Source organism: Pseudonaja textilis, chromosome 1 (genome assembly GCF_049901715.1).
Source record: "Pseudonaja textilis isolate UNSWEBS1 chromosome 1, rPseTex1.2, whole genome shotgun sequence".
NCBI lineage: Eukaryota > Metazoa > Chordata > Lepidosauria > Squamata > Elapidae > Pseudonaja > Pseudonaja textilis.
Window position 1 is genome coordinate 208,077,378 of NC_141990.1, and position 12,455 is coordinate 208,089,832.

The window sequence follows — 12,455 nt, forward strand, 5'->3', positions numbered from 1 at the left end:
TTCTGTTCCTGTTCCTTTCACCTTGAGTGATTGTTGTTCCTGTTATCAAAATCTACTATCAAGAGAGCTGCAATGTGCTGCTGGGTTATTTGTCAATGCCTGGCTTTATTTTTGTAAAGAGGTATTGATTGCAGGATAATAAATATTTAGTTTAACAGGACTTGATCGGGAGCAAAGGGCTACCTGAAATTAGATTAATTTAAATTGTCTACTGTGAGGCACAACCCAGAATTCTCCTATTGTGAAAGACATGTTGCTAGAAATATTCAGTAGTAGGGTGCCCTGAGATATTTCAGTTTTCTGACTCCCACAGTTCATTGTTTTTGCTAAATTTGCTGATGTTGATGGAAATCAGATTCCAAAACAGCCATTAGGCCAATCACAATATATTTTATTAATTTTTATAATTGGTATTTTTTCAGAGAAAATATTACTGTAGTAGGGTATGTCCAAAGATCACATATCAAACAAATAAGGAAATATTTAGAAGACAGTGCTGGTTCTGCTGTTGCATTTAACATTCATACCAATTCTCTTGCAGAAAATTAATGATTAATGCTGAAAAAGAGAGGGATAGCAGACTTACAAATAAATACAGAAAAACTAACAGAAACCAACTTATCTGATCCTTCCATTTTTATATCTACCTCTTTCTGTTTGGATGTATGGAACATGTTTAACAGCGCTACTTTCTGTTTTACATGTCAGCAGATGAAGATTTCATCTCTTAAACCGTAAATTTTATAACTATTTCCATTTGCAAAATCTTCTAACATTTGGCGTCTTGTATGCACCTTTTCCAAATTTGCATAGTTGTTAATGTGAATTGCTTTAAGGACCTTTTTTAAAATGCAAATTACTCTCATTTTGTTCATTGATAGATCCATTTCCATAGTACTGTATTTACTATGACTTTCTCTACTAATGTAACCTTTTTAAAAGGTTTGATTTAGATTCTAGTTTCGGTATGTATGATTTTTTTTCTCTCTGCAGGGCCTCTAAAAATCAGGGAGAGAAGGTTGCCAACTAGATTTGGTTTAGTGCTAACCTAAAGGTCACTTGGAAGTCCACTGAAAGAAAAATGCCCAGATTTGCTCAGTAGGATCCACAATTATTTGTTTTATCATACTCTTTGATATTGTGTTGGTATGCATTTCTTGAATGGATGGGTAACATAGCTTAGTTATTGACTTTATTGTATCTGTTTCCGTTACACATACAGGTAGTTCTCACCTTACGACCACAATTGAGCCCACAATTTCTATTGCTAAGTGAGCCAGCTGTTAAGTGAATTTTGCCTCATTTTAGGACCTGGCTTGCCACAGTTGTCAAATGAATTACTGCAGTTGTTAATAACACATTTGAATCTGGCTTCCCCATTAACTTTGCTTGTCAGAAGGCTGCAAAAGGTGATCACATAACCCCCAAGACCCTGCAACCATCATAAATATGAGTCAGTTGCCAAGCATCTAAATTTTGATCATGTGACCATGGGGATGTTGCAATGGTCGAAAGTGTGAAAAACAGTCATATGTCACTATTTTCAGTGCCATTGTAACTTCAAAGAGTCACTAAATGTACCGTTGTTATTCAAGGACTACCTGTACATTACATTAAGAAAGATGAGAAAGTTCCTTATCTCTTAAGTATTCTTTAAGTTTGCCATATCTGCACAGTTGATGGTTTTTACAGGTTCTGTCTGTTTAAATTAGTCCACATAGATGAAGTTCTTTTGTCAAAAGCTGTTGAACAAAACTTTAAGTCAGACACCTTTAAAATAAATGATCCTATTTGATACTGATGATCAGTGCTGGTTTTCTAGCTTTATTTTGCCAGAGGCCTAAGTAAACTGATCTGAATTCTCTCCTCTTGTTCAAATACTCAGAGTTATGCCTCCAAAGGAGAGCTTCTTACATTAAACCTGGTAGGTGTATGTATGCACACTCACAATTTTTTTGCACAATTTGATTTACAAAGATAAAAACAAAGCTATTTGAAATTCAAGGTAGATGATGCGTTTTGCGCTTGCAAATTATATATAGAGAAAGAGAGATCCCATTCAGAAGATTTGTCCTGAGACCAGACCTTAGTGAAATAAAATTTAACTTTGACACAAGGGGGAAAAAATAGCCTGTGTTGGGTTTGCTGTTGGGAAGTATTGTAGCTTACAAAAACACCTGTTTCAAGCTTTCTCAGAAAACACTAGATGACGTGGTGCATGATGCTTGAGGTTTCTGAAATCTGTTTTTCAGGGGATACAGGAAACAGAATTTTCTTGGAAAATGTGCAAGCAAGATTCCTCTGTGATTGCTTTCTTTTTCCCTGATTGTTTTTACTTCGCAACTATAAGAACCTTGAATTTTCCAGTAAAGTGAAGGATATATTTGTAGGGGAAGATGGCTGAATATGACAGATTTAAGAATGGCCACATATAAATGCCACATTTACCTTGCAAATGTCCCTTGTCAATTTACAATAACCTGTTATTAGCTATTTAGGAATTACATCCATTTTGCTTAACATTTGCTTTTGTATCCTAACCATGAGAGGGGGACCTCAGCACTGGTTTTAATGGATTTAAGTTTTGCGGAATTCTGATGGTGTGAAATATTGCACATTTCTTATATTCAAAGCTTTTTGTAACTCTCCTTTTCAGCATTTGCAAAATTATAAGATAGTAACAATACATTTTAATTGGCTAATTTAATTAGGTCACTAAATTTCTTTTATGGAAATTTATTTCCAAATATTATTATTTCCCATTTTAAACATTCACACTTCCAAATATTTATGTGAGGTTTGCTTCACGTAAGTCCTGTCTCCTCTGTGCAATTCTCCATAGTTTACAATGTGCATAGGTGTTTCATTTAATCTCTTATAATCTGCCGCTAAAGACATCTGCTTATATATCACTGTCTTTGAGATCTTTTTCTGGCTCATATTTTGGTCTCTTGGTTACTGCTATTATAAATTTATTAGCCAGTATGATTTATAACACCATAGCTTGTGCAAATAATGGCTTAATACCAAGAAAGCTTTTTATATTCTGTTATAAAATTATATGTCTAAGATTTGATACAATACTGTGGGTATTTCATAAAATTTAGGTTATAAGCATCAAATATATTTGAAACTCATGGCAGCCCAAAAACAAGGTATGTGTGTGTGTGTGTGTGTGTGTGTGTTGTGTGTATTATGAAAAAGTTAGAGCTTTCAGAGAAAAATATTACACAAGTTTTCTCTCTCCCTCCCTCCCTCGCTCCCTCTCCCTCTCTCCTAAAGTTCTAACCTTTTCATGATGGACAAAGGATTATGGATCCTACAATTCGAGATATGGAAGATCTTGTACTTTTCAGTGGAGAAAGAAAATTCTTTTCATTGACTGAATGAAAGAACCACTTCACCACTAACAGGCTGATGGGGATACAGGAATATGTGCACTTAATGGTTGTCAGGAGGATTGTAAAGAATGATACTGGAAGGATATAAATTTAGAAAATGAAGTATGACAATTTAGTGGTATTTTTTATTACAAAGAAACTTCTCTCTACCCTCTATTTTTTAGATAAATAGTTTTGTCATATCACATATGTTTATGAGCTCAGCGGTTTGGAAATAGCTCTGTTGTCATTCAACAGCTGCTTTATGATTAGGCACAGATAATAAGGTAATTATCACTGTCTGTGCTTTCTTCATTTCATCTTTCTTTGAACTTTCTATTTCTAATTACCCCTGCTTAACCATTAATGTCTCTATAATGCTTTGAATTTCATACAGAGTTGACTGGTCTCCATGAAAAATTAAGTTTATTGAACTGGTCACAAAGCAGACATAGCTGACTAGGTAGCTCTACGTAGGCTGTCATATTTTCTATTTCAGATGTATTTGGTCCTCAAGATGCTCAGGGCCTGACTATTACAAATGGTAAATTCAGGAGATGATTCCCTGCTGTCTCCAACAGGACTACAGTACTTCAGTTGTAGTAAGGCAGGATGCATTCTCCGAAGTGGTTCTTCCTTTCTGAAGCACACTTAACAACTGTGGGGGTTTCTGCCAGAAATTAAAAAATAAACATAATTATTCAAATGTTTCTCATCCTTGAAAATCAGCTGCTCTCATTATTTCTTTTTACCTTTTAAATTCTTGGGATCAGGTTGTACTTTGTTTTTATTCTGCATTTTGTTATTATAGTTAAAAAACATTTAAGCAAATATAGCTCTGCAAGTAAAAACAAAAAACCGGTGATAGGAGTAATAATTTATTAAAGTTGTATGCCATCCAGCTTTTTGCCGATTTGCAGTTTATCGGCCAGTAGCCTTGATGGCTAGGAAATCATTAGTAATTCTCACTTAACCATCACAATTGGGAATGGGAGAGCCTGTTGCTAAGTAACATGGTCATTAAGCAAGACATGTGACCTCAATAGAGTAAGGAACTGACTTCTGCTATGATCATTAAGCAAATCACCTGAAGTATAATTGTGACTTGCAATTTTATTGGCGTCATCTCCATTGATTCTGCTTGTTTAAAGTTGGCTATGAAGCAGTTCAATGACAATCATGGGATACTTATTGGTTGTAAATGCTCTCTGTTTGCAAAATACTCAAGTCTTTTTTATGTGGCCACAGAGATGATGAACAGCCACAAGTGTGAGGAACAGTGCAAAGTTATTTTTTTCAGGATTGTTGTAAACTTGTGTGATCTCATGAAATAGTGCAATTGTTAGGAAAGGACTACCTGTATGGGTTTTTGAAATTCTAACCATCTGATGGGCTTTTGGTCGAAGGGGATGGATGCAGGGTAAAAAGTCTTAACTCCCTCTTCTACATGATTGTCTTTCAATGGCAGTAGCAGTCTAGGTCTTAAGTGTCACACTTTGGAACTCTGCTTAATTTTGTCACTTGCTTTTTTTTTTTTAAAGCGCGAAAAGCTGGTACATGAGTTGGAGGAAGAGCGACATTTGAGATTTGAAAGTGAAAAAAGACTACAAGAAATGACCCTGGAATCTGACCGCCACAGGGTTCAAATGTGTGGACTGCAACAGCAGTTTTCAAGGTAAGCAACATTTCTGAAAAAAATTACCTGATCTAAATATGTACATACGCATATATCCTTGAATATATAAACAGTTGATATTGTAGTCATAATTGTTATTATTTTTTTCAACTTGATCTGTTTCCTTGTCCAATAGAGACTTGTCTTGCAAATGGCACGATTGTCTCCCAAGTTGCAAGGCTATGTTCTTGAATCCAGTTCAGTTTCTTAATGCTCTGGCAGCCAGTATATATCAACCAAAACAGTTTAGCAAGACTTGCATTTGCAGCATCATGTATCATACAGTACCTGTAATTTGGGAATGACTTTAGAAGATCCTTAGGAATGTGTATGTGTGTATGTGTGTGGGGGGGGAATGCTCCTAGGAAATGATGAAATAAAAGAGGACATAGCCCATAGCTGCAAAATCGAGTTATCAATAAAGACATTGATAGTTTATTACTGTATTAAGAGACACCAGCACAAGCTGTTTCCCTCTTATCATTGAGGTATATTCAGTTCATATGAAGAGAAGTGGTCACATTTGGAAAATCAGGTCCCAGTTTAACAAGCCAGTGTACGAATTTCTGTACAAAAACACCAGCTTTCTTCAAACAGGATGCTAAATAAAACCAGGAAATCAAACGTTGGCTTTATAATGTTTGGAAGGCTTTTATTAGTTTTTTTTTTTTTACTTTTACTTACAGAACTTGCATGATCACCTATCCTATCTCACATTTATTTTTTGCCACTTCAGATATAACAGGAAACGTAATGAGCTAGTACGTGTTCCTCACATGTGAAGTGGGAGCAGAGAGGCTGTATGTGGTTTATTCTATTATGAGAAAATGATAAAAAACATTTAAGCTATCGTTTTAGAACACATCCTCTCTTATTCCTTTTGTTATCAGGTGAGCAATACTTAGCTTGAGATAGATAAAAAAAATCTTCACATAAACCTATCAGACTTAAAAATGGCATAACTGTTACAGGTAGTTCTTGCTTAATGACCAGACCAGCCTGAAATTTCAGTCATTGAGTAAAGCAATCATTAAGCAATTCATGCGTAGCAGGGAATTCCGTGGACCTCACCCCATTCTTAAGAGGTCCTTAAAGGGGGCGTGCATAAGTGCACCAGCATGCCTACCATCCCTGTCTTACTGCCCCTGTTTATCTGTATTTACTTCCTTTGTTCTTGTTTACGTTCATACTTACACTGGTTACCTTGTACATGTTTGACAAACAAACAAACAAACAAACAAATGCTCGGGAGGCTCCAACAATGCAGCACAAAGCAGCCTTCCCCCAGCAAAGGGGTGGATGTATGGGAAACAACCACAGAGTTCAGGGAAAATTCAACATGATTCTTAACAGAGATTTGCTTCCACAGGATCTAAGTATCTGCTTGGTGGTTTTAACCCATTGGAATGCAAGCTGGAACATTTTATATTAGGATTGATGGTGTTCTGCAGAGCCTTGTGGGAGCTTTGCTCAATTTACAGAGGCTTGGGAAAATGAAGGCAGCTTCCCCCCCCCCCCAATTTTTTTTTTTTAGCACGCAGCCAGCTCCAGCGTTCCAGCCCTGTCCTGAGTGCAGCAAAAAGGGGCGTTTTAGGATGCAGCAAACGAGCGGCTGCCTTTAACATTTCTTCTTCCATCTTACTCTCCCATGCAACAGCCTACAGCACCTGCTCCTCAGCCTCTCTAGAAGTACCTTATCTGCAACCTCTCTGGTACTTAATTTATCTGCAGTAATCTCAAAGAAGAATTGTCTAGGTGTTTTATAGTGTCATTTGAATAAGGACATGAACTAGAATTAGATGTTTTGCATAGACACGTTCTGTGAAACCCTTATGGTATACCCACACCCACACACGCAGACTGCGTAATATCCAGACAAATGCTCTGTTGTTAGAGTGGCAACATTGTTTTCTTTCTATCATTTCAGTTTTCATGTTAGGCCAAGGGAAGCCATAAAAGACATTATTATATAATAGCCCATCTGCAAACAGTTATGGAGGCTTCTCTAGTGCTATTTCCAACTGTGAAAACATTATAGTAAAAATGGCACTCTTGGTAAACACCTGCAACTGTTGTTGGGTGATGAGATTACTTTGAAAAAATGCTTCACTGGGATCAAGAGACTTATTTCCAAGTTAATTTCCATACGATTGTAGCCTTGCAGTAAAGTGTTGGGAGTTTTATGAGTGAGACTATCTGTGAAAAGTAGATTCAGTGTACAGATAGTCCCTGTCTAACAACCATTTGTTTAGTGATTGTCTGGAGTTACAGTGGCACTGATGGTTGCTGTACAGCATCCCATGGTCACATGATCAAAATTTAGATGCTTGACATATATTTATGATGATTCCAGTGTCCCGGGGACATGTCTCCTTTTGTGACCTCCTGACAAGCAAAGTCAATGGGGAAGCCAGATTCATCTAACAGCCATGTTACTAATTTAACAACTACAGTGATTCACTTAAGTACCGCAGCAAGAAAAGTCGTAAAATGGGGCAAAACTCATTTAACAACTGTCTTGCTTAGCAACAGAAATTTGGGGTGCAATTGTCATAAGTCGAGGACTACCTGTAGTGGTGATTACAGTCTGATTAACAGGACCCAGTGAATGAAATGTTGAAGTGATTCACTCAAGGCTGTAGGCAGTCCGACAAATGTAATGCAAAGTATTTTAATTCCTATTTCAGTATGTTTTGGCTTTCTTGTGTTCACACTACCTATTAAATAGGGAATTATGCTTGTCTTATTAAGTGTGAACATGATCATCACCCCTGTACACCAGGGGTCACCAACCTTTTGGACCTCAGGGACCACCAAACTCATAATTTTAGATCCCAGAGACCATAACCGGTTCTGTGGGCATGGCCTAATTTGTGAGTGTGGCTTGGTGGTCATGTGACTGGCGGGGCATGGCTTGTATGTAAATATTTTAAATATTTATATAAATATTGATTTTTTTATAAAAAAGAGCAACCCAAAATCAGGCAAAGCTGGCAGATTGAGTTGCTCACAGAATCACACATTCAGAGATCTATCTATCTGCCATTGGCTAGCTCAGTCTGTCACATAAAATTTGCTTGCAAGTAAACTCACAAAATTAACTCAGACACATACCATGCATGTAAATATTGAATTTTTTTATTAAAAAAGAGCAACTTTTACCCAAAATCAGGCAAAGCAGGCAGATTGAGTTCCTCACAGAATCATTCAGTGATCTATCTATCTGTCATCAGCTAGCTCAGTCTCTCAAATTTGCTTGCTGTGAGTCTGCACTGAATTTGCTTGCAAGCAAATCTTCAGTCCTAAGGGAGATTTGGCTGTGCTGAGCTGAAGATCTAAAGTCTAGCTAGAAAGCAAGAAATCCAACCATTTCCTGCTTCCTAGCTAATCTAAATCTCCTGGCACAGCAGAACAGATAGATGATGGTCGGAAAAAGGTAAAATAGCAATTTAGCAGGCAAGTTTACTGGGTAAGGAATGAGTGGGTAGGGAGGGTTCTGGCAGGCCATGTGGGCGGCGCAGCCTTGTGTTTCTGCGCAGCCTGGATTAATTGCTTTGTGGGGGTGCTCTGGGAGTGAGATTTCTCTGCAGCCCACCAAAATTTCCTCGCGGCCCACCAGTGGGTCGCGGCCCACTGGTTGCCAACTGCTGCCGTACACAACATGGAAGCTGGCATCAGGTGAGTCCTCCTCTGACTCAATTGTTCTGAGTTTGGTTTATAATGCTGTGGCATTCTGTCAGCTTAACAATGCAGAATTGAGAAAAAGTTTTCAAATCCATCGATATTTTTCATTCCTCATTCTATTAGACTGACCAATAAAGCATTGCCTTGTCTCTTCATCAGATGGAAGGCTAATAGTCACTCATGCAGGGTTACTGTCAAAGTCATTTAGAATTTCAGTTCTACATGATTAAAGTCAACTATTGCTACTAAAACTAATGTCAGAACACAGGCCGAATTAGTGATCCTTTGGTACAGGTTTGGCAAAACAGATTGTGACACCATTCCTGGCACCTCCCCTCCTTTTACCAGGCCCATCCATTTCAAATTATGACAATATGTCCTGTTTCCTATTGGTTGATGATGCTGGAGAAGAGGGGAGTTTAAGTCAGGAGAACCCATCAATTACTGCCATTAAATTGTCTCACCGTAAATCTAAAAAGACATGGCAACCTGCAGTCAGTTTAGAGCTTGGTCATCAGTGCAAATTATGAAGACATACTTTTCTTATGATCCAAAGAACTAAAGACAAGCCATGCCTGGCTAGTTTGTGTTTCAGTCCGTCCTCAGAAGTCAAACAATAATGGAAGTATGACTGTCACACCTGAGCTGCAAAAATCCAGATGATCATTAGGTGAGAACAAAGACAAACCATGGCCACCTGGTTTTGCTAGCATTTCCTGTTGTGTAGAGGCTGTTAGCAGCCCAGATCCCGTATCCCATAGTATAACACTCAACTCTCAATCCTCGTCATATAACATACAGAGCACAGTGAAACTAAATTATAATAACCTGATCATTCTGAAGCATTTACATACAATTCAAATGTGAAGCAGAGCATAGACTTCAAGTACTTTCCCTTTGCAGTAAAAGTAATGAAATAATAGATCTTCAGAACAAAGCAAATTGTAATAATGTTGATATTCTAGGAATAAAATGCACATCTTTTAGACAGTATTAAAAACTAAAGCAATAGCATTTTTATTACTTTCAGAAATCTCTTCTTCTATGATCTATCTATATAATGTTTTTTAAAGCACATTTAACAGTAATACAGATAGATTTCCAGCATTTTAAAGAATTACTGCGGCTGGCTTCCGGTTTGAGTTCCTTTGGTGACAGACAGAAATCCGCGATCGTGCGTGGTTTCGGTCTGGGCTTGCTGCTGGAGCGCCCCGAGCTGGCAGGTTTCGGGGCTAAGCCACCCCGTAGAGGTGGTGAAGAGGGGAGAGACTGCCAGCAGGGTTGAGGAGAGCCGCATCTCTCCTCTTCAGGTGGCCATTACTGTGCAGGAGAAAGATAAGAAGTGAAAGTTTTGGCTGACCGGGTTAAATTGCAAAAGCAACAACTAAGGTACCCTGGAATTAAAATTTACAAAAAAATAACATTGCTCCCAAAGAAGAGTCGGAAGCAGCGAAGGAAGGTGAAAAGGGAAAGGTTTGGTTTTTTTTTTTCTTCTCTCCCTTTTCCCTATGCTGACAACTAAGAGACTTAAATAAGAAATTGGAAAAATCCACTTTGACATCAACAGGCAATTAAGCTGAAAATAAAACAAAATGCCAAAGGGATAATAAAGATTTCTGGACACCAATTTTTTTTTTCATAAGCAGGAAGGGAGAAAAAAAGAATAAAAGGGCAGGATCTGGAAAGAGGGAGGAGACTGCCTGGAATTAAAAAGAATCTACAGTAAAACTTCAACAGGACTTCTAAAAGATACATTTTAACTGAAACTTTGTAATTAAACAATAGAACCCCAGGAAGAGAAAGTGAAAAAAAGAGCAAAAAAGAAACAGCTTGCGTGTATTTGGATTACTTGGTGATCTTTGGATTCTTGGTTATTGCATTTGAATGACTAAAATTAACCGGGTGGTTGTTTAAAAATTAATACAATGGCACTACTTCTGGATGAATTGAAAATGGATCTTAAAAAGTATAAAGAAGATGCACAAGAAGGGAGGGGTTCTTTTGGCTTCGTTTTTCAATTCTTAGAAATGGAGATTTGGAACTATGAGAAACAAGAAATGTCTGCAAAACAAGAAGACTGGGACAAAGAAGAAGCCATCTTTAATGAACAAGCAATTCTGTGTGGGGAAGAAAAAGGAAAGCGGGGAGAATTTAAGACTTAAAAAAACAACCAAAGAAAAGAAAAATAATTTGAAAAATAAGTATAATACTGGAAAGCAACAGAAGAGGGGAATACAGAAGAGAGAAATAGAGATAGAGAGACAAGGGGGTAAAAGGGGGAGAGAGAAGAAGAGAAGGAAGAAGGAAAGGAAAAGAAGTTACAAAGGACTGGAACAAGATATAGAGAAACAGGACCTATTTAGAGATAATGGGTGAAAATTTAACTGAAAAAGGGATTCTGTAAAGGTACATAAGATTGTATTGTTATATTAGTAATAGAAATAACTTTAGAAAATTGGAAACAATGTTTGATTAAAATGAGGGATAAAATAGTGTAATTTAGTGAAATGTTTATTAATAAAATAAGTGAAATAAAATAAATGAGAAAATTGAATTTGGAAGGGATGGGAACATTTTAATTAGTTAATGTTTTATAAAATATAAGTGAAGGGGGGAATTAATTATGGAAAGCTTATAATTGTTCCCATAGAAGTATGATATTTAATTGAAAAGTAATGTTAAAGAAGTTAAGATTTTAATGAATATTAACATTAATGATAGAATTGAATTGGGATGGAATGTGTTGTTTTAATTACATATATTTATAATTTTTTCTTTTTTTAAGAATATAGTGTGTATTTTAAGAATGTACCAAGCAGAATCCAAATGGTAGTTATGTATTATATTGAATGTTATAACTTTAGGGTATATATTGAAGCCTAAATAAGAGTTAAATGGATAAACTTAAAAGATATAAAGGTGTCATACTCTAGTCAGTAACTACAGGAGAAACTTTGTTTAATGAGAAAAGATAATAGATAATTGAAACAGGACAGACAAAAAATATAAATACAATGATTTGAATTGAGATGAGATAATTAAAATAAAATTGAGAAAATTAAAAGAGGGGAGAAGCTATGCAGAAAATGCAAAACAGTAATAAGATATGGAATAGAACATAAAAATGAGCATTAACCTGAATTTGTGTCTGTACGAAGAAATGTAACCCGGGATGACGCTACTTTCAAAAAAGATGTTTTATTTGTATTTTTTTTTTTTTTGTGAAAACTCAAATAAAATTTACCAAAAAAAAAAAAAGAATTGCTGTGGCTTACATGTAGCACTTGCAGTTGAGGAGCTATTGAATAGTAAAACTTCTTGAATTGCTTAATGTTTTGTGTAATTATAGTTCATATTCCTGAATGACACACGTTGATCTTTGCTATATTATACTGGGGAGTGCCTTAAACAAAAAAAGATGAGCAGGACAATTTCCTATAGTTTTCCAAACCTTTGTATGCTCTGAAACCATTCAATTACTTTCCATGTTTCCATGTGATTGCTCCTGAGACATGGAAAAATATAATTGGAATTTGTCTTCAGTATATTTTACATTCCTGAATCATTCTGAGAATTTCATCATTTGTCCCTAGATCATGCAATTGTCAAATAATGCCACAAGATAAAAATTTCGGGATAATGACCTCTGAACCCTCAAAAATTTTAATGTTACGGTTCACAATTAGCATAGATTACTTGACTAGGTTTGGAAAGTA

The 12,455-nt window shown here is 36.4% G+C and overlaps 1 protein-coding gene across 4 annotated transcripts in view; it reads left to right on the plus strand.

Moving 5' to 3' along the window:
• NCKAP5 (NCK associated protein 5) overlaps nucleotides 1-12,455 on the plus strand; it is a 666,974-nt gene that overhangs the window by 322,703 nt on the left and 331,816 nt on the right. For all 4 annotated transcript variants that reach the window (XM_087920337.1, XM_087920334.1, XM_087920335.1 and 1 more), the window contains one exon: nucleotides 4,922-5,055. In XM_087920337.1, coding sequence (XP_087776463.1) covers nucleotides 4,922-5,055 — 134 coding nt within the window. The remainder of the gene's footprint in view (nucleotides 1-4,921; nucleotides 5,056-12,455) is intronic.